This window comes from Alternaria novae-zelandiae (assembly GCF_023758075.1).
Source record: "Alternaria novae-zelandiae strain BMP 2774 chromosome Unknown scaffold_13, whole genome shotgun sequence".
Classification (NCBI taxonomy): Eukaryota; Fungi; Ascomycota; class Dothideomycetes; order Pleosporales; family Pleosporaceae; genus Alternaria; species Alternaria novae-zelandiae.
Window position 1 is genome coordinate 495,403 of NW_026056973.1, and position 24,690 is coordinate 520,092.

General features: G+C 53.1%; 12 protein-coding genes across 12 annotated transcripts; 6 read left to right on the plus strand and 6 right to left on the minus strand.

The window, feature by feature from the left end:
• Positions 1 to 21: 21 nt before the first annotated feature.
• Positions 22 to 1,042, minus strand: J4E88_006670 (uncharacterized protein; the record flags this gene model as incomplete). Its single annotated transcript, XM_049400293.1, has 2 exons — positions 22 to 897; positions 947 to 1,042. The coding sequence occupies 2 exons, from the start codon at positions 1,040 to 1,042 to the stop codon at positions 22 to 24; spliced, it is 972 nt and encodes a 323-aa protein (XP_049253912.1).
• Positions 1,043 to 1,977: 935 nt separating this feature from the next.
• Positions 1,978 to 2,954, plus strand: J4E88_006671 (uncharacterized protein; the record flags this gene model as incomplete). The annotated part of the gene is made up of 3 exons (XM_049400294.1): positions 1,978 to 1,980; positions 2,036 to 2,587; positions 2,637 to 2,954. 3 exons carry the CDS (start codon positions 1,978 to 1,980, stop codon positions 2,952 to 2,954), a joined length of 873 nt encoding a protein of 290 aa, XP_049253913.1.
• Positions 2,955 to 3,302: 348 nt separating this feature from the next.
• J4E88_006672 (uncharacterized protein) lies at positions 3,303 to 4,132 on the plus strand (the record flags this gene model as incomplete). Its single annotated transcript, XM_049400295.1, has 2 exons — positions 3,303 to 3,543; positions 3,609 to 4,132. The coding sequence occupies 2 exons, from the start codon at positions 3,303 to 3,305 to the stop codon at positions 4,130 to 4,132; spliced, it is 765 nt and encodes a 254-aa protein (XP_049253914.1).
• Positions 4,133 to 4,455: 323 nt separating this feature from the next.
• Positions 4,456 to 5,544, minus strand: J4E88_006673 (uncharacterized protein; the record flags this gene model as incomplete). The annotated part of the gene is made up of 2 exons (XM_049400296.1): positions 4,456 to 4,891; positions 5,057 to 5,544. 2 exons carry the CDS (start codon positions 5,542 to 5,544, stop codon positions 4,456 to 4,458), a joined length of 924 nt encoding a protein of 307 aa, XP_049253915.1.
• Positions 5,545 to 6,212: 668 nt separating this feature from the next.
• Positions 6,213 to 6,945, plus strand: J4E88_006674 (uncharacterized protein; the record flags this gene model as incomplete). Its single annotated transcript, XM_049400297.1, has 2 exons — positions 6,213 to 6,549; positions 6,599 to 6,945. The coding sequence occupies 2 exons, from the start codon at positions 6,213 to 6,215 to the stop codon at positions 6,943 to 6,945; spliced, it is 684 nt and encodes a 227-aa protein (XP_049253916.1).
• Positions 6,946 to 7,103: 158 nt separating this feature from the next.
• On the minus strand, positions 7,104 to 8,484 carry J4E88_006675 (uncharacterized protein; the record flags this gene model as incomplete). The annotated part of the gene is made up of 2 exons (XM_049400298.1): positions 7,104 to 8,197; positions 8,268 to 8,484. 2 exons carry the CDS (start codon positions 8,482 to 8,484, stop codon positions 7,104 to 7,106), a joined length of 1,311 nt encoding a protein of 436 aa, XP_049253917.1.
• Positions 8,485 to 9,767: 1,283 nt separating this feature from the next.
• On the plus strand, positions 9,768 to 10,450 carry J4E88_006676 (uncharacterized protein; the record flags this gene model as incomplete). Its single annotated transcript, XM_049400299.1, has 3 exons — positions 9,768 to 9,921; positions 9,971 to 10,042; positions 10,092 to 10,450. 3 exons carry the CDS (start codon positions 9,768 to 9,770, stop codon positions 10,448 to 10,450), a joined length of 585 nt encoding a protein of 194 aa, XP_049253918.1.
• Positions 10,451 to 11,425: 975 nt separating this feature from the next.
• Positions 11,426 to 13,188, minus strand: J4E88_006677 (uncharacterized protein; the record flags this gene model as incomplete). Its single annotated transcript, XM_049400300.1, has 3 exons — positions 11,426 to 11,787; positions 11,864 to 12,940; positions 12,999 to 13,188. The coding sequence occupies 3 exons, from the start codon at positions 13,186 to 13,188 to the stop codon at positions 11,426 to 11,428; spliced, it is 1,629 nt and encodes a 542-aa protein (XP_049253919.1).
• A 1,120-nt stretch (positions 13,189 to 14,308) lies between these two features.
• J4E88_006678 (uncharacterized protein) lies at positions 14,309 to 15,373 on the minus strand (the record flags this gene model as incomplete). The annotated part of the gene is made up of 3 exons (XM_049400301.1): positions 14,309 to 14,639; positions 14,692 to 14,758; positions 14,830 to 15,373. 3 exons carry the CDS (start codon positions 15,371 to 15,373, stop codon positions 14,309 to 14,311), a joined length of 942 nt encoding a protein of 313 aa, XP_049253920.1.
• Positions 15,374 to 15,569: 196 nt separating this feature from the next.
• Positions 15,570 to 17,788, minus strand: J4E88_006679 (uncharacterized protein; the record flags this gene model as incomplete). The annotated part of the gene is made up of 2 exons (XM_049400302.1): positions 15,570 to 17,510; positions 17,582 to 17,788. The coding sequence occupies 2 exons, from the start codon at positions 17,786 to 17,788 to the stop codon at positions 15,570 to 15,572; spliced, it is 2,148 nt and encodes a 715-aa protein (XP_049253921.1).
• Positions 17,789 to 18,370: 582 nt separating this feature from the next.
• Positions 18,371 to 20,003, plus strand: J4E88_006680 (uncharacterized protein; the record flags this gene model as incomplete). Its single annotated transcript, XM_049400303.1, has 2 exons — positions 18,371 to 18,476; positions 18,523 to 20,003. 2 exons carry the CDS (start codon positions 18,371 to 18,373, stop codon positions 20,001 to 20,003), a joined length of 1,587 nt encoding a protein of 528 aa, XP_049253922.1.
• Positions 20,004 to 20,871: 868 nt separating this feature from the next.
• Positions 20,872 to 24,592, plus strand: J4E88_006681 (uncharacterized protein; the record flags this gene model as incomplete). The annotated part of the gene is made up of 8 exons (XM_049400304.1): positions 20,872 to 20,876; positions 20,900 to 22,157; positions 22,587 to 22,597; positions 22,653 to 22,681; positions 22,736 to 22,924; positions 22,979 to 23,838; positions 23,899 to 24,455; positions 24,586 to 24,592. 8 exons carry the CDS (start codon positions 20,872 to 20,874, stop codon positions 24,590 to 24,592), a joined length of 2,916 nt encoding a protein of 971 aa, XP_049253923.1.
• Positions 24,593 to 24,690: the final 98 nt, after the last annotated feature.

Here is a 24,690-nt window from a genome sequence, read left to right on the forward strand (position 1 = left end):
CCGGCATAACGAGAAGACGCTTCACATGACCATCTCCTCGTCGCCATAACCACCCTGCAGCCCATACTCTCGTGCATATGCGTATGCTCCGTAAGTGTTCTCCATGTCAGCTACGCTGCCCACATTCTTCTGCCAGAGGCCGTTGCTGCCAGTGTTGTTGTAGACTGGGTCGGTGGCCTGGTTGTACTTGGTCGATTCCTTCATCGCATTTTCGCCTCTGCATGACTCTTCGTATTCGCGTCTAGCCATCATCTCGTAGCCTGATGCCATGTATGGTTCAGCGCTTGCTGCTGCCATGCTCTGATCCAACTGCTGCTGGTGCTGCTGGATAGCCTCTTGCTGGGCGGACTCCTCTTGTTGTCTCTCGTATCTCAGCTTAGCCATGGCTTCCTCCTGTGCGAGACTGGTGGGTGGCCAGTCGTAAAGCTGTCGGGACATGTTGTAGTCTACGCCCGCTGGGTGTCCTTGACGACCTGATGGAGGTGATATGCGCCAGAGCTCGAGGAGACGTAGCCGTTGATCGTCGTCTGCATTCTGGAAGAGATCGATCTGGGAAGGGAACAGAAGAGAAGGATCAATACTGTTCCTCAAAAGTACGGCAGCGAGGTCCGGAGATTCGATGTGTGTCTTCAAGGCTGGCTCGGAGGTACTGCGGGTAGGTACATGATATGAATGAGTGTAGTGTTGAGAAGCGTAGACGATCTGCTTGGGAGCCTCTTCCTGCTGTTGCTGTTGTTGCACTGGTTGTTCCTGTTGCATCTGTGGTTGCATGGGCTGCGGGTTGCCTTGAGACAAGTTCATGTTGGCTGAGAACAGCCGAGTAAGTTCATCTTGCTGCATGTTTGCGTCTTCTGCTGCTTTCCCCTGAACGTTGATGCCCGTAGATATTGTGCCGCACTATGACGTAACGTTAGTGTTTACCAGCGCCGAAGACGAACGAGCTTACATTTGCGCAAGAAATGTTCTGAGAAAAGGCGTAAGGACTGAATGAGATGGGCGTGTCGTGAGTGCAGTCGCAGTGGTGCAGGAGCATGGGCTGCATGTCCTCTAGGGTCTCAACAGCAAGCGGATGAGGGGCAAGTTCTGGAAAACGGAGGTTCAAGTATTGTATTAGGCGGGAAGTCGACAAAGGCGCATACAGTGATGGACTATATCGTTGAAAGACCTTGTAGACTCGAGCTCAGAATTCGTCGTTGGCTAGTATATGGAAACTTGGAATCGTACTTGTCCGCGCTTGCGTTGGGCGCTGACGACAATCGGCGGGGGATGACAAAGGGTGCCTTTGTGAGTCAAGAACAAACGGAAAGGGATTCAAATATACTTGAACCAAGTCAGCAGTGAAGAGGGGGCAGGAAGAAAATTAGCAGCAGCGTGATGGTGGTTCTTTTATGTACCGTTGAGTATAGCGTGCTGTCGGGGTCATGCGTGTAGGCGGGATGATTCTGATAATTTTGTCGCCCACATCCAATTAGTGACGAAGCTGAAACCCAACCTGTCCGGCTAGTCTGCTGGCAGCCAATGATGTGTCTTGAGAGCTTGCAAATAGTGGTCGATTTGGGACGACAACTCATCAAATGTGTATGGGCGTATGCACTTTTGGATGTGAGGTGCGGGCAATTGGAGGCCCAGACGGAAGAAGCCGGGACAGCAGGCAGCGAACACACCAGTAGAGCGCCAGCAACGAGGAGTCGGATCGCACCAACAGTCCTGGGCGAAGCAAGGAAGATCGAGAGTTGCACTGCTCGCGAGTTGCTGCTCACGTACGCGGGTTGATGCCTCTAGGTGTCGGCCTTGGCACGCACGCGCGCTAGTGAGCTACCTGGAGCTTGCGCAGATACACCATTGCCTAGAATCATCAACACCGAGACACACGACTGCCAACCCTTGATAATCCCGTAATCGCTTCCCGGGAATCTGCGGTCCATTTGATCGCTCGGAATAAACAAAGCGCCCTTCTCAGTCTCCACACCGCCCACCATGGTAAACACCCCACCGTAACAGCTGAAGCACCCCAGTCGATCTAACCATGGCGTAGACGTCAATAGGCACAGGTTACGATCTGTCCAACTCGGTCTTCTCGCCCGACGGTCGAAACTTCCAGGTCGAATACGCGGTTAAGGCAGTAGAGAATGGTGGCACAGCGGTCGGCATCAAGTGCAAGGATGGCGTCGTACTCGCTCTGGAGAAGCTCGTCAGCAGCAAGTTGCTCAAGCCCGGCGCGAACAAGCGGATAGCAACTGTGGACCGCAACATGGGCATTGTGTCTTCCGGTCTCCTCCCCGATGGTCGCCACTTCGTCTCCCGCGCCCGCGACGAGGCAGCCCAATGGCGGCAGCTTTACAAGGCACCCATCCCCTCCTCGTCTCTCGCCGACCGTATGGGAAGCTATGCCCAAGCGTATACCCTCTACTCGAGTGTCCGTCCTTTCGGTATAACTGCAATCCTTGCAGGCTGGGATTCCGAGGCCGAGCTACCAGTAGATGGTCAAGTTGGTTCAGGGCCTACTGTTGGCTCGGGAGGCAAGAAAGAAGGCGCAAAGCATGGTGGGCCATCGCTTTACATGATTGAGCCCAGCGGTCTATACTGGGTATGGAGACCTTGGTGACCTAAACTTGTCCAACAACTAACGTGCACAGGGCTACTACGGTGCCGCTACAGGCAAGGGCCGCCAGGTCGCCAAGTCAGAGCTCGAGAAACTCAACCTCTCCGAGGGAAATCTATCACTAGAGGAGGGTGTCAAGGAGGCAGCACGCATCATCTACGTCGCACACGATGACAACAAAGACAAGGAGTTTGAGCTTGAGATGACATGGATCAGCAGTCTCGACGGTCCTACCAAGGGCAGGCACGAGGAAGTGCCCAAGGACATCCGGGAAGAAGCTGAGAAGCTGGCAAAGAAGGCGCTGGAAGGAGACGACGATGATGACGAGGAGGAGGAGAAAATGGAAGAGTAGACGACGACTGCATAACACCGCGTAGACGGTCTATATGCATAACGAGCGGCTCTCACTGCCTTTCACGATCAATGAACAACATTTACGAAAGTCAAGCACTAGCACTATCATCTTCTTGTTCGGCCCGCTTCTCAAGCTTGCTTCGTCGCTCCTGCCAATTCTGGATTGACAGTTGACTGCGTCATCGACGATTCCAGATTCGCCATGCAGGTACATCCGCCCCACTAGCGCGTCACCCTGCAATCCGATTTTGAAAACCATTCAACAATTCCATCCATAAGTATCTTACGTCACGCGTCTATCCCACCATCCAAATACACTCTTCTTATCCAATTGTAATATATCATCATGCCGCCAACACTCATACTCATTCGCCACGCTCAGGCACAACACAATGCCACCAGCGACTGGTCTATCAGGGACCCTCCTCTCACTGAGCTGGGCGAGCAGCAATGTCGCGAGCTACATGAGAGTCTGAAAGAAAGCAAGATCGGCAATGAAGTTGAACTCATCGTTGTCAGCGCTCAAAGGCGGACGCTCCAGACTGCCACTATCGGGCTGGACTGGCTTATCAAGAAAGGCACCAAGGGTAAGAGCAATGTCACCGAGCAAGACAAGTTATGTATATGTTACTAATACTGATATTCACTGCAGTGATCCCTGACGCGAACTGGCAAGAAAACGCAGACAAGCCGTGTGACACTGGAACACCCATCGATGAGATCTCCAAGGAATTCCCTCAGTACGACTTCTCCGTCGTAGACCCTTCGTTCCCAGACAAGACAACTGGCGGATCCAAGAACCCGTACGCTTTCACCGAAAAGGCTATCCTAGCACGTGGACAGAGGTGTCTCAAGGACCTCTATTCCCGCCCCGAGAAAGTCATTGCTGTTGTCTCGCATTCGGGTTTCCTGCGCACAGGTGTATGCAACCGCATGTTCTTCAACGCCGACTGGCGTGTGTTTGAGTTCGACGATGAGGAGATGAAGAAGAATCCCGGGTTCTTTGTGTTGAAGGAGAGCGAGGAGACGGAGAAGAAGGGTGGCGGTATGGGTCGCAGTGATGTTGGTGTCTTTGGTATCGTACCTGGTGACTTCCCACCTGAGGTTGAGGAGGAGATCGCTACGAATAAGGCGCAAGTTGATGATGAGGCTACTAAGCAGAACCCGAGTGCTTGAGCTGGGTGATTTGTAGTTAGATCTGAGAGTCGTGTTTTGCTGGACTATATGGCAGTGGAAATTTGCGATCACTTAGAGGATAGACATTGCGTAGACCATAGAATTGAGTGAATGTCAATGAAGACTATCAATCCATATGCACTAATGTGGTCTGAGCATATTTGATGCCTTCATATGCATGAGCATGGTGCTCTTGTGTAATACCAAGTGGCACATAGAGCGCCCACATCAGGCCCCTCGGAATACCTGTTCAACCCCCCGAGCCTTTCTTTGGCCGGCCGTCTCAACACCCGGTATGGCCATGCTTTTGGGAACCATCCTTATCAACCCGCCCAAGAGACTGGGAGATAGGGTCGGTACTGTGCATGCCTCCCATCGTACGCTTCTCTGAACCCAGACATAGCCGCTTCTTCTGTCGCCCCTGTGATCGCGAGACCGATAGCCTGCCCAAAGAGCAGATACAGCTCCCTTTTTGCCTGGTCCAGTCCTTGGAGACCAGCAAACGACGCATACTCGATGTAAAGATGCTGGAACTTGACCTTGACGATCTCGAGACCTGGCTGTCGTTGACCAAGCGGTAGTGGCTCCACAGTCCGGCGTGCGGCTTTCCTTGGGGACGCTAACCGACGAAACTGAAGCAGAGGTGTAATCCATTTCTCGCGTAGGTTGACCTGTCGACGGTTATGGTGAAGCTCTACACAGACCTCAAGTTCGCGTAAGCCAGTGAGCTGTTTCGAGGCGGCCTCGCAAGCTCGCTGCCTGAGAGTGAACATGGCGTTAGTTACTTCTGCGCGTAGCATACCGGACACCGTCCAAGTCCGTCACTATCGCAACCATACTTACCAACTTTGATGATGCTTCTCTTGCCAAATCACGTCCACGGTCTTGTTTGGATTTCCATAAGTGCTGTAGTGGAGATGTAACCTGGTGATGCTTCCCAAGTGGATGGACGAGGCATATTTGAAGAAGTTTGTCATCCGCTTTGGCGCGTCGAAGACAAAAGTCGTGTTTTGGTAGAGCAACTTCGCTGTCTCTGCGTAGACTTGCTTGCAAACAAGACTTAGAGCACATAGCGAGCCCGCCCAGTTCGTTCGCAGGCCCTGAACAGCGTTGTATTTGCCAAGTGATCTCGAGAAGCGAATCACGACAGGAGGAGTCGCGTTTATCTCAGGATCAGACGCAGGAGTCGTGCTCTTTGTAGCAATTACATTTGATGACAACTTGACAGTCTGTGGCTGCCGCTGCGTGAATTTGGATCCTTTGCTGGCGATCTCACAGCGACGCTCCGAGTCGAAGTAGTAGCCGTATATTTGGTTTCTGATCTCACCGGGTAAGGCGAGGAAGCCGCGCATCTTCTTGGGCGGAGACCTTCTCGGCTTGTGAGCGCGAGAGAAGAGACTGGTACCAGTCATGACCGCCGGGCTGACAAGCTTGGAAGCTTGTAAGACAATGTGTTGCTGTGCTAGTGAATTAGCCGGAAATGTTTGTTAGCAAATATCAAGATGCCACCGAGCTGGTGGTGGTCTGTGTCTGTATTGGAACCATGGAACATTGGAGGTGGAGCCTGGGTGCCTGGGCCCTGATATCGTACGTGGACGCTAGTCGCGTTTGGGCTAGTGTTCAGAGCAACTGCGGGCAGCCACGACAGTCGCCCCTGCTGCATACCGCCATGTTAACCATCATGTCTTCGCTAATCTCGCGCCAACGTATCCTCCTTCGCCAGCCTCAATTTCTTGCAGCTCGCGCCTTCTCCTCCTCCAGGATAAACGCATCTCGCCTCCGTCAACCCGGCGAACCAACCGGCCCGAACGAAGTGAGTAGAGATCATACAAAATATATGCGACACATACACTGACCCTCTTATCTCAACCTCTGCAGCCTCCGACACACATCCGAACACCTCCCTCGAAATCCCCACTCAAAGTCTGGCCCATCCTCGCGATATTGGGACTAGGCACATACCTGTTCAACGCGATAATTGATCAGCGAAAAGGCGAGGGATACCAACCAAAAGGACCTATTCAAGGCCATTCCCCCAGCGGCAAAGGACAAGTGAAGCCTTCACATCCCCACTAGAAAGATGCCTGCCATTGAAAAGACTGCCGCGGGCTCGCGCGAGTCTCCCCGCTGGTCCAGCGACGAAGTGACCGTCCTTTTCGTCCTTGGTGGCCCCGGTGCCGGAAAGGGTACGCAATGTACGAAGCTCGTCAGTGACTATGGCTTCAAGCATCTCTCTGCTGGTGATCTGCTGCGCGAAGAGCAGAACCGCGAGGGCAGCGAGTTCGGCGAGATGATCAAGACGTACATCAAGGAAGGCACTATTGTGCCCATGGAGGTCACCGTTCAGCTGTTGGAGAACGCAATGGAGGCCAGCATGGAGAGCGGAGAGAACCACGGAAAGCTGTTCCTGATTGATGGTATGATGACCCATGCAGCTACTTTCCAGTCCATGGTCTAACATGATAGGCTTCCCGCGCAAACTCGACCAGGCCCACGCTTTCGAGCGCTCCGTCTGCCCTTCCAAGTTCACCATCTTCTTCGAGTGCTCCGAAGCCGTCATGGAGAAGCGACTTCTCGTTCGCGGCGAGACATCGGGACGCGCTGACGACAACCTTGAGAGTATCAAGAAGCGCTTCAGGACATTCGTGGAGACAAGCATGCCCGTGGTCAATGAATTCGAGTCGCAGGATAGGGTTGTCAAGATCAACGCAGAGCAGGAGCCTGACCAGGTTTATCGGGACGTTGTGGAGAAGCTCAAGGAGCGTGGCGTGAAGCCCATCAACATCACCTTTGTGCAGACACAGGCTTCATAGTCTATAGGGAGACGCCCAAGAATCAATATATCTGAATTGCATTGTCTATCATGCAGCTCGAGGGCTGCTGTTCATGAACCTGAAAAGCCTCATAATGCATCCGTCCCAAGCCGACCCCTTTTGAAAGAAAGAAACGCGCACCAAGACGACGTAACCACTTAGTCCATATCGTCATCAATGGCTCTCTGCTGCTTCCTCTGTCCACCCCTTCCGCCGAACCGCGACGCCATATCGGCCTTCTGGTCGGCCTTGTTTGCTTCTTCCTCCTTCTCCTGCGCGAACCTCTGCTTCTCCTGCTGGATGACCTGCAGAACACCCTGCAGACTGTTTCGCCACAAATCTAACCTTGAGGCAACCTCTCTCCACTGGTTGTCGCCAAAGACGCGGTATGTTGAGCGGTGGATCAAGAAGGTCTGGTTGAGCTGGCTGAGCTTGCCCTCGACGAGACCAGCGCGGATCACGTCAATGACCCACATCTCGACATCTTCGGATGGTACTTGTAGTGCCTTTGCGATCCTTTCGTAAGGTAGCGACCTGGCTTGACCCGCTGAAGCAGCCATGGACGCAAGGGTGAGGAGGCGCATCTTGCGGTTCAAGGCACCGGCGTCAAGGCCAGACTCCTCAACCCAGCCATCGTGCTCGTCCTTGAAGTCGTTGTAGTCATCCAGGAGATCAGAGTTGAAGATTTCAAGGAGCTGGAAGTATATGGGGTCGGAGTTACGGAGGGCCTGGATCGAGTCGAGATCGGTGAGATCTTGGAAATCGAAGTGGGTCGGGTGTGTGAGGGCCGACTTGAGGGCGCGAAGAGAGAGCTCGCGAGCCTCTGGGGACGAAGCCTGCTCTGAAGGGAATGTCCTGAGTGCGCGTAGCAGATATGTGTATGCCTGCTCCTCTTCGCCTGCGTCCGATGCGACGTCGCTTACAGCAAGGTAGAGCTTGCGCGAATCCTCCTCCCCGGTCTTCCATGCGGCTATCCAGCTGTCGAGCTGCTTGAGTTGTGGTCGCAGTGTCTCGAAGTTTGATGTGGCGCGAATGACACGGAGAATGGCAAGGAGCACGTGGTAGCGCGTCTCGCTGTCGGGCTGGGTGGTGTTGAAGATGGTGCTGAGGATGGAGAGCGCAAGACCACCACCGTTCAGAGGCGACGAGGAGATGGGCGTGCTCAGGTTCTGGCACATCTTGGGGATGAAGATGGAGACATTTGGCGACTGGTTTACGAGGTGGATGAGCAGGTTGTAGGCCGCAATAAACTCTGCGCACTCATTGTTAGCCCGGTGTTTTCTCCATCAGAAGGACCCCTCGAGTCATTGCTAGAGCCGTACCCTTCTCGGGCGCCTGGTTCAGCGCCTGGCTGCCAACGACGAGCTTCTTGAGCACATCGTCCTTCTTGTTCTCCTTGAGCAGGTCCGCGCTCTCGCCCTGGAGGTTGGCGCTCTCATCGCCCTGGGATTTTTTGAGGCTGTCGATGTATTGTGCGAACTCGTCGGTAAGCTCCTCGAAGGTGCCCTCGATGAGCAGCGTGGTCTTGGCGCCCGGCATGGTGAGAATAGCAGAGACTGGTATCGGGGCAGTGTGTAGGCGGCGGGCGCAGGGGCGGGGCTGGTGGATTGTCGACAATGGGAGCGGCGTTGGTGGGATGCCAAGATTGGAGTTGGATTTTTGGGAAGTCGCTATCGATAGCCGCACAGACAAACAACACCAACAGCCAGAACCACTTGCTGCCTTGGACCATGTCACCTTACTTGAGTTTACTGTGTACAATTTCAAATCCTTGGAAGCCTCACAAAGTTCAGTTCAATACCGGTTAGCGTCCTCAGGGAAGCAGTGCCGTGTCCTGAACCGTGTCATCATCAAAGCCCGGCCGCTCGAAGGAAAGCACTTACCATCATACAACGCAATCTCATACACACCACCTTCAGCTTCCGGGTGCACAGCTACGAAAGACCTTTCCATTAGCGCACTTCCATCTCTAACATCAAGGACGTTGTTATCCAAGATGAAGACCCCCCACTCTGCCAATTCTCCCTCAAGCACGTCGGTCGAACCCGGACGCAGTACATCGCTCATGTATAGGAGTTCGCTAGACTGATTCCGACTATGCAACACCACCTGTCGATCCCCATCCTCGGTCGCATGAAGCTCCCACGTGTTCGTTGCATTGTACTTCACGAGATAGAAGCTACTAGCGGCATCCTGGTTGTCGCTGAGCACGTAGGTGCGTATGTCCAAAGAACTGACTGGCAGAGACACCCATTGGCTGTCCAGGGACGGATCGTCGCTGTGTGCGATAGTCAGCGACCCAATATAGAAGATTTCAAAGGACTAGACGTACGATGAGGACCGCAGCTGATATAACTGGGTACCCGGAGCTGGGACATCAAGTTGGGCTCGTCTATCATGTGACCACGCCAAAGCCATGTCAGACAAGCCTATAGCAAGAGCGAGGAAGGACTTCATCCCAAGATCCAGCACTGGAAAATTGCTTGTGACGGATAGAAAGACACTCAAGTCAAGTGCCGGTAACACGTATGTATAGTTTGCGGGGGCGACAGGGGTCGGAATGAAGGCCCCTTCAGCCTGCAACCCATCAGATTCGCTTAGATTCAAGCCTCATCTATAAACATCCTGCCTTTCTAAATTTCTCTTGGCCTGTACTCAACATGTTGCAGAGCACCCGCATGTCGATAGCATGGCTGTAGTGGAGGGGCCAGACCACAGCATGTCGCAGTGGGGCCTTTATGATGTTGTTCGTCGACTGCTCTCAGAAAATCACCATCTTCTGAGACGCTGATATCTATCACTCCTACTCAAAACGTGTCAAAATGAAGTTCACGACAATTGCATCTTTGTTGGTTCTCGCTGCGTCGGCCATCGCGCAGACCACGCCCTCGGGCTTCACTCCTGCCACCAATGCAACGCTGGATGTCTACTACGGGACTCAGTACATCAGTCCCAGTCTCATCGTCAAGAAATCAAGTATGACCCCAATATGCGAAGAAGAATATGCCATACTGATGTAAAATAGGCACGGCAAAGGCTCCTGTCATTGGCCTCACCAACACAACACTCAGCGGAAAGTATCTGCTTGCAATGATCGGTAGTTCCCCTTCTCATTATCAAAAACGCATCACACTGACACTGCTCAGACATCGATGTCACCCAAAACGGCCGTGCATCAACCGTCCTGCATGCCCTTCTGCAGGATTACACGCCCTCCGGCACCAAGCAGAACGGCACATCGGTCCTCACTACGACAGCCACAACACCTTCGTCGTACTTTGGTCCTGCGCCACCCGCTGGCGCGCCTCCAACTCATCGTTACGTATTCTTGCTGCATGAGCAGCCGGCAAACTTCGCGGTCCCGGCTGCGCATCAACAGGCTGTTAGCAGCCGGTTCGGCATTGACTGGCCAAAGTTCATTGTGGATGCTGGGCTCAAAGCCCCGATTGCTGGAAACTACTTGCAGGTGAAGAGTGGAGATAACACGAAGAGGTGGGAAGCGTAGGGAGAAGCTTGTCCTTCTATCTCGAAGCGCAACATATCCCATACAAAATGCACCTCCGCGTTCAATAGTCTGCAAATGCAACTCCAAATCCCCAGCCCCCTAAATGCAACGCCGATCCCTTCCTCCTCACTACCTGAAGTCCACACCCAAATCATACCGTGCAGTTCAGATTGTTTCCCAAAGTAGTCCGGAACACATCCAAAAGACACTGATGCGCGCGATCCCCATCCTCACTCAGTATCTCACTGCTGTCGATAACGTATGCGCCTGCCGGAACGACAATGCCGTTGTAGTACACGACGGTATCTACCGTACGAGCTTTGCACGCTATTAATGCCAACAGTCAGTAGCCGATCTCCAAACGATAGGATATGGTAGAATACACACCTTCCTTTTCGTTCGACCACATCCACCCGATGCTATACATGGTCTGATCGTAATGCAGAATGCTCTTCGTGGTATCGTATACGACCCGCCGTCTTCTCATGTTGTTTTCCGTCCAGGCCTCATCGGTGACGGCGTAGGCGAAGCATTTATCTGATGAGCGGCCGATTTTGTCGATGGCTGTTACGCTGGTGATGGCGGTTGCGAGGATGACGATGAGGCTTGCTTTGCGCATCGTGATGACTTTGCTTGTGCGTTTAGACGGAGGTGGCTGGAGGGGTAGGAAGGAGAAGTATTTTGCATGTCTTGTTGATATGTTGGCCTGGTAAGGGGGCCGGTTGGCAGGGGTACGGGCTGGGGGATCCGGTGTTGGAACCGTGGTACTTGGTCAGGGACCTGACACCAACACCGAGATATTATCTCATCACTTCACCGCATGCATGCTACATGTGTGCTTGGGACCTGTGCAAGTCGAAGTACAGCAATGTATTCGTTGCGTCGCGAGAAGCGACATACCAAGCGCAACTAAAATATCCACATGAAAAGAACCCACTCGCCAGCCTCATGTCATCCATACATGAAGACCTCTGATTAGTGACCAAAGGCTTGTGAATTGCCTGCATTGATCTTGGCAAACTCCCTGTTCTCTTTCTGCCACTTCCTCGCATATCTGACGCCAAATCCGTGTTCGAACACTTCGCGGATGGCCTCAAGTGGCATCCCCTTGACTTCAGGGAAGCAGAAGATAACGAACAGCCAGCCGACGAAGCAGATGCCTGCGTAGAACCCGAAGGCCCCTGATGGGGTGATGCCTTTCATCATGGAAAGGAAGGTCGAAGCGATGATGATGTTGGTACTCCAGCATGTGACCGTATTCAACATCGTTCCAACAGCTCTGACCTCCATAGGAATCAGCTCGGTCCCGATCCATGCCACGGTAGCCACACCACTAGCTGATTGAAGTTAGCACTGGTCTAGTGATAGCGGAAGAGAAGACAAAAAAGACTTCAGCATAGTGAGGGTACTTACAGTAGAAGCCAACGAAGATGATGATCGTGGCAATAAGGACATAACCTGGCCAGCCAATCTCTTCGCTCTGAACAGCCAATGTGCGGAGATCAATCGGGATGTAAGAGAAGCTGACAGCGGCGATAACCAGGCAGACGCTCATCCCCAGAATTGTTATCAGGAGAATGCGACGGCGGCCGAACTTGTCGACAATGACAAGGTTGACGAGCGAGAAGATGAAGTTCGTGGCGGAAACGGTAATGGCGACAGCGGTCGCGTTGTTGAAGCCTACAATCTTGAAGAGCGTCGCTGAGTAATACATGAGTGTGTTGAAGCCCGACAGTTGTGAAATGGCCATGATCGTGCATGCTGTAAACACAGCACGGAAAGTGGATGCCGTGGTGAAGATACGGGCCAGAGTCTTGAACACCGAATCATCCACCATAGTCTGTGTGGCTTCGTTGATGCTCATCTCAATGCTCATGATCTTCGCGCGTCGCTGCTCTTCGGTCGATGTTGGGTAGATGCGCGTAAGGACAATACTGGCTTGGTCTACGTTCCCGTGTGCGACTAGTTGGCGGGGAGACTCGGGGCAGAGAGTCAGGAGACCGGCAAGGAGGATTGCGGGTGCCGCACCGATGCCAACTGTTGCTCTCCAGGCTTGCGAGTTCGCGCCTCCGACTTGTGCGAAGCCGGCACCAATGGATGACGCAAGAAACTGACCGAAGGTGACGCTCATGTTGTTAAAGGCAATCATCCGGCCTCGATATTTGGCTGGCGCCAGTTCTGAGATGTACAGAGGAACAATCATAGCCGCTGAGCCGACACCCAGGCCTACGACGAAGCGGCCTACAGCGAACTGTGGGAGGTGATACGCAGCCGTCTGGAGTATGGTGCCGATAACGAAGACGCCGCACGCCAAGAAGATTGGCAGCTTGCGACCATATTTGTCGGCAATCATACCAGCTATGACTGCTCCCACGAGGGCACCTCCAGAGGTAAGTGATGTGACGAGCTCCTGCTCGGAGGACGTGAGTTCGTGGCCGAGAGATGAGCCAATAGTAACGAGGACCGAAGAGATGTAGCCAGTATCGTAACCTCGACAAAGTCAGCAAGGTCGGATCTCAGAATCCAACCCACAAATAGAGTTACGCACCGAAAAGGAGACCACCGAGAGAAACAGTCATGGAGATTAGCCAAGCAGCCTTCGAAGCGGCTGTAGCTTCGATGCCAGAGAGATTTGCGATTTGCTCCGCATGTTCGCGTGCAGTCGTGATGTCTTCAATCTTGTCGATGCTGGAAGACCGTTCATTGAAGACATCGACCTTCTTCAAGTCTTGAGCCATATTGACCTGGAGTTGGCAGTGGTGAGGAGTTCGGATGATATTACAGAGGTGGTGATCAGAGTCAACAATGCAATGATGACAGGAGAAGCTCGAGGGCTTGCGATACTTCAAGCCATACTCCAGGAGATATCGCGTGCTACTTATGCTACTCGTGTAGCCTCAAATTCGCTCTCCGACAATGGCCGGCACGACGCGCAACCAAGCTCGATGCGAAGAGCTCTCGCAGGCTGACCTGGATTGCCACGTTGGGATCCGTCGCACCATACTGGCAACGCTTTCCCCAGGTTTCTGCTCGCAAGTCTCCGCAAACCTATCGGGTATGCGTCATTCTTCGCTTCGCAATGTTGGGGTGCATGGGAAAATGCGGGGGAGGGCCTTAGAGAACAGGGTAGACCGGCGTGTTGGGACCGCTTGACAGCTCAATCGGATGCTGCACATTGGTTGACACGGCATGGCGGATCGAGAACGCTGGTCGCGCGTGCGGCTTAGGATAGTCGAGGATAGGAAGTTTGCGGCATAGACTTCTACGTTGGGCGCCAAGGCTCGGGGTCAAAAGGCCGTATCCTGCGGGCTTGCCGTTTTCAACATTCCGAGGTTGAGATCGGATGGATATCGCCAGACCCATCCTATGGAAATACCACAAAGCCGATAGAAGGTTACCGAAGTCCAGGCGGCCTTTGACAAACTGGTTGGATTCGTACATCATGCGACGTGACGTGACGAAAAAAGTCGGGGTAGCGGAAGCAACAGCCTTTTTCTATTGGAGCTAGAGCTTCTCCACGTCCGTAACTCAGCGTGCCACAGGGCGTTTGAGTGTCTTTCCTGCTCAAGCAATCGCTGATTGATAATGCTACTCGAAAACCATCAGATCGGCATGATCATTCATCAATGACAGTGTTGGTATGAGCGAGCGCTTCTTAGTATTACATTAACATTAGATATTGCTATGAGGTTCTCGCTGTAACGAGGAGATCTATCATACCGAAATGACCCGCAGGTCCAAAAATTGAGGATCTGAGAAGCTGGCTGTCTTTAACCAATGATCTGCCATATCTCATCTTGTCCTCAAAGAAATCTATAAAACTCATAAACTCCCCCAGGAAGTGGAATCGTGACTCGTCTACTCTTTCTTGGCGTGCTTGATGGGGTTGCCCTGCTCATCCACTAGGCCCTTCGCACGCATAACCTTGAGCGCATCGTGAATAGGGTCCAACTCTGGCTGTGGTGCCCTGTGAGAGCCGAAGTAGGTGTCGGCCCATGTGAAGTACTGTCCGTAGTTGACTGTGAAGTACATGTGATGCAAAGTGTGATGGGCGGGGCTGTTGAGCCACTTCTCTGTCCAATGGCCGGTAATCATATCGCCATCGTGAATGAAGATAGTCCAAATCTGGACAGCAACAAAGAGGACCATGTACAGATGTCTCTGCATTGGGCAGATGAAAACGAAGATGCTTTTGAGATTTAGCAATGGGGTTTTGGGGAAATGGCCTAGGGAATACTCACTGGTATGGCAATGACTGAACGAACCCATCAAGCGGGTGGAAAGCTAGCGCAGCCCATGGTGTAGGAACTGTTGAAATTAGCACTGCTATTGAGAGCGACTAAAATACAAGACATCTGAAAGAGACTGGGGATACTTACCAATCCATTTGTGGTGCGGCTTGTGAATGTACTTGTACACGCTGGGGTGATGTTCTAGGCGATGGATCCAGTAGATGGCAAAATCATTGAAAGCCATGTACAGAGCGGCTGAAGCCACCAGCCAGGGCCAGCCATATTCGCTTGTGTTGGTATAGATCAAGCTGTGGCCGCGCACTTCAGCGAGGAAAATAGGCAGGGTGCAAAGGTTGATGAAGGGGATGGCGAAGAGCGATGATTTGATCTCTTGGGAGACTTGGTTCTTCAAGAAGCGTGGATGGTACTCGAGCCGGCGATCAAAGACAGTGTAGTAGGACAGAGAGCTGAAAAAGAGGTAGAGAGAAGTTGCGCCGAGCTGAGTAATGACGAGAATCGATAGAATTTGACGGTAAATGTTGTCGCGTGGCCATTGGGACGCAGGCGCTGTGCTAGCGGCCGAAAAGTCTGAAAACGAAGAATTGGCTACGCTGAAGCCGGGCGAGGGGAGAGCCCATGCGTAGGCTTTGTCCAGGACAAGAGGATCCAGGAGTTCCAGAGCGACATCCATTGTTGACTGCTATGCAAAGAGAGGTATGAAAATTTGAGGTGTGAGCAAAAGGTGGCGGGATAACTGGCGCACAAGCTGCCGTTGGGGCGCGGATGGGCTTTGGCCGTGTTGCTTGGCTTGGCAGGGGTAAATTGGTAAAAGTGGGGTCGCCCTCCCTTCGTACGAACGCGCTATGGTAAACACCTCCCAACCGAAATCACCCCCAAACATCCGCCTTCCATTTGCCCCTCTTCTTCAGCCCGTCAGCCCACGCTTTGACGTCGGCCTCGGTCTTACCCTGCGCACCCTGGACCGCTTCTCCCAGCCTCATATCCACCTCCCGGGCCATGCTTGCCTTGCCGCAGATGTACATGTTGGCCCCGCCTTCCAGCATGTCCAGCACCTTGCCAGCGTGCTCGGCCACCCGATCCTGCACATAAACTCTGCGCTGCCCTTGCATTCGCGAGAATGCAGTAACGATCTCTAGCTTCTCCCCGAGCTGCTCCTGCATCTTTGCCAGCTCGTCGTGGTAGATGTAGTCCTCCTGGTTCCGGCATCCGAAGAACAACAACATCTTGCCAATCGGCCTACCAATCGCATGCAGTTTGGCGCGCTCCTGGAGAAATGCACGGAAAGGAGCAAAGCCGGTACCAGCGCTGACCAAGATCAATTGAGTAGAAGATGTGACGGGCAGCTTGAACTTCGACTTCCTCACGTGCGCGAGAACTGTTTGGCCCTGGACATCTCCACTTCCGGCTGAGCGGTGATAGGTGGGAATTGGCGTATTTCCGGCCGGGTGAAGATTGGATGCCGATAAGAGGTAATTGGACGTCAGGCCAGGAATTGTGGTTCTCGACTGGCGTTCAGTTGTGATCGTCTTATTGACTACCAGTGCGGTGATCGCGATGCGCCGGGGAGACGTTACGGAACTCGAAGAGATGGAGTAGTATCTCGGCTGAAGTGGCAGCAAGTTATCGATGACGAAGGCGAGCGGTATCGAGGTCCACGCAGCACCAGGGCTGGCAAGCTCGAGCAGCCGAGCGAACGTGACGTGTGCAGAAGACGTGAACCGCTCGTAACGCCCACGGTCCTGCGCAATGTCGAGGAGCTTCGATCTGGCTTGAGGGGTGGGCGCAAACTGAGCAACTTCGAGCACAGCCTTCCGAGCCACAGGCGCGCAAACCTCCAGATGATTGCGGAAAGCTGTCTCGAGCGTGCACGGCGACGGTATCTTTGGCTTGTCGGAATCGCTCTTCGGTGCTACGGTGAGGCAGTGGTGTCTACGGCCTTGCAAGCCGAGTATGTCGAGCAGTCGGTTGACTTCCTCCTCAGGGTTGACAGGCCAGATGCCGATATGATCCCCAGTCTTGTACACGATGTCCGTATTGCCCAGATCCACTTCCAAGTGCACACAGTTACGATCTCCCGACACGAACAACTCGCGAGAGTGTTTGATGGTCAAATGAACTATGGCTGAGTTCAAGGCAGATCGTTGGTGGTGCACCGATGTGACGGAATTTGCTTCGGGACCAGGGCTCACGGCGGCGAGATCAACCCTCATCGTCGGCTCGTAAGTGACAGCCTTCTCTTCGAACCCCATCTGAGTAAGCAGAGTGAAGACATCATCTTTCCATGCTTGATAGTCCTCCTCTGTGCCACCATTGGCATCGTCGGCTCTCTGTCGTGGCATCAGCGCAGTAGCGCCTGCAGCATCTAAGACATCGGCGACGACATCGAGGACCCTGTTGTAGTACTTGTAGTTGCTATTACCGAGACCGAACGCCAGGTATCGCAAGCTCTCAAGCCGAATGTAGTCGTCGCCTACCCGCTTGATCCAATCCCAAAGGCCGGTAGTGTTATCGCTCGGATCGCCTTCGCCATATGTGCTCAGGATGAAGATGGCGAAGTACTTGTTCTGGATCCTCGCAACACTCTCGGCATCGTAATCGGATAAGTCCGCGACCAAGGCATTTACTCCAAAGCGCGCGCCGCACTCTCGACCCAAGTTTTCGGCGAGGCGCTCCGATGTACCAGACTGTGAGCCCCAAAAGATGACGCAATGATAGCCGCCCTCATCGAGGCGTTGGCAGACGTCGCGCGTAGAAGTGGTCTTCCCGTCTGAAAAGCCTTCTGCGATCTGTGGTCTCTCAAAATACACCTACAATAACAGCATGGTCAGTAATGCTGCGACATCAAGGATGCAAAGTTGCGTGGAAGTAGTCTCCTTACATGGTAGTTCGGGTCCGGCTTGTCCCAAATGCGACCACGAGTGATATACCCGAGCGATGTAAGAAGAAATAGAAATGCAGCTAGTCCGTCCGCTGCAGTCGAGGGCTTTAAACTGCTGAACACTGGTGTTGTGCTGAGTGCTTGTAGAAGAGGATTGAGATGTGACCTCAACTCTGACATGTCAAATGGTAGACTAAGTGAATTCATGATAACAGAAGGAAGCAAAGTAGCCTACAAAGGTTTGACAGGCTGAAGCGGCAATATAGCCAGGGAGAAGCAAATGGTATCCTTCAATCAGTCAAGAGCGCGTGGGCCATTGATGACAGCCGTACAGGTACTGGCACCAACCCATAGTTCTCGGGCATGACTGCCAGACCTGATTTGTCGATAACGACCAGACATTTCTGAGTGCAACGCTTTCGGTAGTCCGTTGTGATGCGTGAACGCTCGTGGCAGTGCTGATCATGACGAGAGTAAACTATGGCATCCCCGCGTTACCCCACACTTTAGCTGTCAGTTGGTGTCCACACGTAGTTCCCGATTCAACTTTTCAAGCCCGCACATACCGGTCGTAGCAATGCATTCCGCAATAGGACGTCATTCTCCGAAGCATACCCGTCTTGGTAAACTTGGGATGCGGTTGTCCACTTTTGCGGCTGCGTCAACGGGCAGTGAGATACCGCGACGAGCACTTAAGTAAACTCTCAATCGCACAATCTATACTATCACCATGCAAAGCTGCTAATGAGATTGTTTTCAACGTTGCTATTGTGTTGATTACGATCCAAGATGTCTGCAGCGGTCATTTCCATTCCGTATGCTGCTGCGCTAGGCGCGTGCGCTCTTTTCTACTTTGTTATCTATCCTGTAGTCGTTTACTTCCGCGATGTGAATGGTATGTCAGCCATCAAGTACAATAATAATATCGACTGACATCTCAGGTCTTCGGCGTTACCCAAACATGCACCCGCTCTCGGGCATATCTTCGATCCCGTTCATGGTGCTTGCGCACGGCGGAGCGCGGTCCACCTACCTTGAGAAACTACATCGAAAGCATCCAGTAATCCGTGTGGGCCCCAACTTCCTCTCGTACGGCGACCTTCGAGCCGTGAAAGACATCTACGGTCATAACACTCCCTGTACCAAGGACGGATCGTACGTTGTCACTGCAGGCTCGCATTACCATCTTGCCGATGCCATCGACAAGCATGATCATGCGCGGAAGAGGAAGCTGATGAGCTCTGCGTATGCGATCAAGAACCTGGAGGGCTGGGAGCACAAGGTAGCCGACAAGACGCAGAAGCTACTAAAGCACTTTGACGAGTGCTGCACCTCACCATTGCCTCCTGGACAGCTACCGAAGCCTGAGGACGTGAACCTCGATTATCGGAAGTGGACAAACTTCTTCACACTAGACGCTATCGCCGATATTGGACTTTCCGACAAGCTTGGATTCCTCGATCGGGGCCACGATAGGGTTACTGGACGGAGGACAGACGGGTCAACATACGAATGTGATTTCAGACCAGCACTTTACAACACAGCTCGGAAACAGTCGTTGTTGGTCTGGCCATACGACTGGTATCCGCTCATCAACAAACTCTCGAACGTCATCCCCTTCTACAAGCGCATGAGCGACTATGCAAACGAATGGGAGGGCGTACCAGTTCAACTCGCCCACAAGCGCCTGGAGCGGTACAGGGCAGGGGAGAAGCTCGACGACTTCTTCCAAACGCTGATGGAAGACAAGAACGGCCATCCGAACAATCTGGAATGGGGCGAGATCATCGCGGAAGTGAGCATCATGATGAACGCCGGATCAGCTACGACAGCGATTGCGATGGCCAACGTCATGTACCAATTGATCAAGCACCCAGATATCAAGATGAAGTTAGTGCAAGAGATCGATTCGGCACTGGAAGACGATGAAGAGGAAGGCGATGGGGTGGTCGCTTACGACAGGGTAAAACACCTACCATATCTCCGTGCATGCCTCGACGAATCGCTCCGACTCTTCCCACCAACACCCCATGGACTCCCGCGACAGACGCCAGCCGAGGGCGTCAACATCCTTGGTGACTACATTCCGGGCGGAGTCTCCGTCGCCATGTCTGCATATGTTGCGCATCGGCAGGAATCCGTGTTCCCGCACGCCGACAAGTTTATACCGGAGCGCTGGTTGGGTGAAGAAGGCAAGGCCTTACAGCCCTACTTCCTGGCCTTCTCGGCGGGTGCAAGAGGCTGCATCGGACGCAACATCTCGTACCTGGAGCAGACGGTGGTTTTGGCGAGTGTGTTGAGGCGGTATGATTTTGCGCTGAGTAGTCCGAATTGGGAGCTTCAGCGGCTGGAGACGATGAACTGGATCCTGGGGGAGATGCCTGTGAAGATTTGGCGACGGGAGCGGACATCGACCAGGTAAGAGTAGAGGTGTTTGGAGCTTCATAGATCTGCGGAAATCGTCAAATGTAACGGGTTATCGCAACGGAGAAGCCCATATTACTGAGTGTATTTAGTGCCCAGGTGTCACAGTGACGATGCGCAAATCTCGATCAGGCGTGCGCCGCGACCGTTCCTAAGCTCCACCCGCGCATAAACACCGAGATAGCGCCTGAGCTGATTGGCCCCCACACACATACTATTACTCCGCTGTGCAGCATACATAAACGGTTCTACATACCCTAGTCATCGCAATCAGATTCATCTCCATCTCGAATCGAGAGCGAATCGAGAAACCATCATCGCTTATGTCGCAGCCGCCAGTACCAACTCAGCCACCTTTGGTGCCTTCGGCGCCCGTGTCTGAATCCTCGCCAGCCCAGCCTCGCCCTGCGCGGTCAAAAAACGGCTGCAATGCGTGCAGGTACGCGGAAATTCTTCGTTACTCTCCACCAACGCTCATCGACATAGGAGGCGGAAAGTGCGATGTAATGAGCAGAGGCCCAGATGTGGACACTGCGAAAGACTGAACCTCGATTGCACTTGGAACCGCACGCCGGCTCGTAGCACTACCAATCCATCCCATTCATTCACCACTGGCCAGCACCAGCCCTTCTTCCCTGGTCCACTACCCTTGGAAGGGTACGGGTTTGGTTTTGATCTATCTGGGCCATTGAGCTTGGGTACCTGGGACGAAGCTATGCTGTTGAGTCCCAGCTCATGGCCAACTGACACCGGGTCGTTCGCGAGCGTAGCAACACATTCGGACCCGGTTTCGCAACCCATCCACCAGTCCCAACCGCCTCATAGATCTTCAAGTCAGACCCTGGGAGTAACGTCTTCTGCGAGCAATGAAGTGCATGAGCTGCCAGAGCGTAGACTTCACCAGCCTGATCCAGCTTCGACCTCGCCGTTCTCTACCGAGGGCGCGTCGAATGGACCGAACGAAGATTACCTCTTGCACACATTCCTCCAGATGCTCATGCCACCCATCCTGACACCGGTGGAAATTGGTCCCAAATGGGCATCTACCCGGGCATTCTTTGCCACTCTGGCTGCAGAGTCACCCATCGTCAAGAGCGCCATCATGGCTTTCGCCGCGATGCAGATGCAGCGCAGTGGGCTGGGCAACGACATGGCCAAGGCAGATTGGAGGCCTTTGTATGATACCGCATCCAGACAGGTAGCGAATTGCCTAGCAAAGACGCGAGTAGTCGAGGACAGTGACCTCAGACACATGCTCGCTGCCCTTTTCCTGCTTACCTATACCGATCTTCTTACGGAAATGCTGCCACGAGCCCACACGAACTTACGCGAGGCCTATACACTTATAAAAAGTGTCAGCAAGACCACCTTCTCGGCACCGGAACGTCGACTCATCTCATGGATGCGCCTACTTGACGCGCGCGCTGTGTCAACAGCAGGTGGAGAAGGTCTCTTCTTGGCTGACACAGACGAGACCATCTTTGATGCGTCGCCTGCGGCCAATCCCGGGTCAGATCCGGACACGTCGGACACCGAAATCGAGGAAATTCTGTTTGACGTGTTATATCATCCCGGTATCATGTTCTATCAGAAGGTGCAGTCCTTCGCCGGTCGCATCACACGCATTGACCCGTGGCGTCGCACACGGGGCACGGTTCAGGATGAGACTGAAGTCATGGCCATCGCAGCACAAATCTCCAAGGATCTACATGCACTTTACGGCCAGCGACCAGCATTGATGGATCATGCGGTTGCTGGAAACCTCACCGAAAAACACATAGCCAAAAACTTAGCAGGCGCACTCACACGGAGTTTCCGGACCTATCTCGCAAACTACTACGCATCGTTCATACACTTACATCGCGTTGCATACGTGCAGTACCCAAAAACCAAGGATGTTATAAATGCCATAATGAATATAAAGCGTCTGACACATCTGATGGCGCAGGCAGACGAGTCGCTGCCGGTCAATGTCTTGTGGCCACTGATGATGTGGGGGTGCGAAGAAGACGACTTGGAGGAACGAAGATGGATCATTGAAGCCATCCGCAGTCTCGAGAGCATCGCTACCAACGCAAAAGCTACCGCAGACCTGTTGGAAGAAGTGCAAAGACGGCAGGATGAAGGCAAGCGAAGAGTCGACGTGCGTTTGGTCAGCCAGGAGTATTTCGCATCATCAAACCATTTCGCGATCGTGTAATGTTCAGTCCAGCTCCAACACGCACATTGAAGCTCACCAGAAACACGCGGCCGAGTGTCAGTCGCAATTCTGTTAGTTTTTTGCAGGTATCGAGCGACAATCTCGGCGTAAGAGAATACGGGAAGCCTTGCCATTTACAGGTCAATGCGCGTATACTTGTCATTTCCGGCTCAGACCTATACCAATCAAACTGCGCATTACGTTCCAAGCTTTCCTCCATCGGAAGATGCCCCGCAAGCTTCCAGACTTAGGACGTTGCATGCGAAGCGGGCGGGGTAAGTGACCCGAAAGGAAAACCGACAAGATGGGATCGATTTCCCGGCTCAACGTAGCAACTCCATCGTTCACAGTCCTCGGGCCTCCGACCTCACGATGAGACAGCGAAGCGGATGGTTAGTCAAAGCCGCGGGATTGCCCGCATGTAGAATTTTGCTGATTGCTGAACAGCAAAGCTTGTCGTGAGCGTCACATCAAATGTACGGGCTCTTACAATCCAATGCCATCCAAACGCTTAATGTAGGAATCTATAGGCGTGAAGCTGCGTGACTCGGAAAAATGCAAATACTGCACCGAGCGCAAAAAGCCATGCATTCGCGGCAATGCTTTTCGCTTCCGACCTGTTACGGCGGTCAAGTTCAACGCCGGCGAAGACATAGGATCTGCTGAACAGTCCCTTGAATTCCAAGTGGGACAGCAGTGGGTTGACATTCCAAGCTCATGTGCGTAGAAAGCAATTCGTAAATAGCGATGACCGCTGATGAAAAGTGATGTAGTGCACTTTGTTGAGCCGAACAAGGACAGCGGTGACGAAGAAGAGTACGAAGCTGGGCCGGAAAGCGAAGCGAATCCCGAAAGCACGCCCAACACTCTCGACGTTGCATCAAAAGCCCGCCGGCAAAACGCAAATTTGAACAGAGTGTCTAGCGAAAGCCAACTGGCGTCGACGTACGGTGACATAACCTCGTTCGTGGACCTTCCAACCTCGGAGTTCAACGACACTAGCGAGTTGCCTTCCATCCACGAGGTCCTGAACACTCAGGTCCCACCGTCTCTAATCGGTATCACGACCTGTACCAGTAATAGTGCGCCGCAAAGCATTCGCGCCGTGTCTTCGATAAGTCAAATAGTGAACACAAACTGGCAAGCAAGCCCCGGATCACTTCAACGTCTGTCACAGTCGCCGAGTCTATCGAAGAAGAGCCCTTTCGGATCGATCAACAATAATCAATCTCCTTATAACTCCACGGCATTCAGTCCTTCCTCAGCGCCAACACTCAGATGGCCCGTGAACAACGCACACGAAGCCCGTCTCCTCCATCATTACCTCTTCTTTTGCACTTCGTGGATCGATGTGTGTGACTCACGGCGGCACTTTGCTACTGAGGTACCAAAACGCGCAGCCCACTTCCCCGTCATCCTCAATGGCATACTGGGTGTTGCTGCAAGACACTCCTGGCTGATGGGCAAGGCCGTAGAAGACGTGTCGCAGCCTTATGTAGACCAGTGCTTACAGGCGCTAATCGTAGCACTTGAGGACCCGCTGGCACATTGGGATGAGAATTTCCTCATAGCCGTTATCCTGCTTCGGCTTCACGAAGAGATGGGCGATGCCGACGAACACTGCCACCACCTCGTACGTTCTCTCGCCCTTGAGCTTGACTGTGTATTTTTCCTGACCACATGATGATCACAGGGTACCGCCCGTATACTAAACAGTATCTCCTCCTTCGCCGCAGACGGTGGCCTCCGCGAATCAGCATCCTGGGTTTCTCTCCGCCAACACATCTACGTCTCTCTCACGACCCAAAAGCCACTCAACCTCAGCCTCGACAACTACCGCCACTCAGCTGTCTTCAGCGAGTTTGACGACGAAAGCTGGGCGAATCGCATCATATTCCTGTTCGCCGTCGTCCTGCAAACTGTCTTCGGAGGCACAAACAATGGCAGCGAAAACATCAGCCGCGAAACATGGAAAGAATTGAACGATGAAGTCGAGGAGTGGGAGCGGACGAAGCCCTGGACTTTCTCGGCCTTCCACGTCGAATCCGATGCGGGCGATAAGTTTGATGGAAGCTGGCCTGAACTGCTCTGTCCGCAGGGGATCGTGGCAGTTGGACTACAGTACTACCATCTCTGCAAGATACTGCTCACGATATACTCGCCTAACGCGTCATTAGTTGGGTTGGCAGGTGTTCGGGCTAGGAAATCTACCGACGCGGCTGTTCGCAAGCACATGAGGATAACCATAGGGTATGGCGTGAGTAACAGTCATTGTGGTAATGCTATGTTCCAGGGTAGTCACATCTTGAGTGCATGTGGAGCTTATATCATCGATCCGCGGGAGCAGCAAGCTTGTGTAGAATATCTGGAACAGTTGCAGAGACTGATAGGGTGGAGGACAGATGGCGTCTTGAGGGATCTTCGAGAGCAATGGGCGTTTTGAGGTGACGACACAACGATTGAGAGAAGGGCTTTGTCGGCGCCA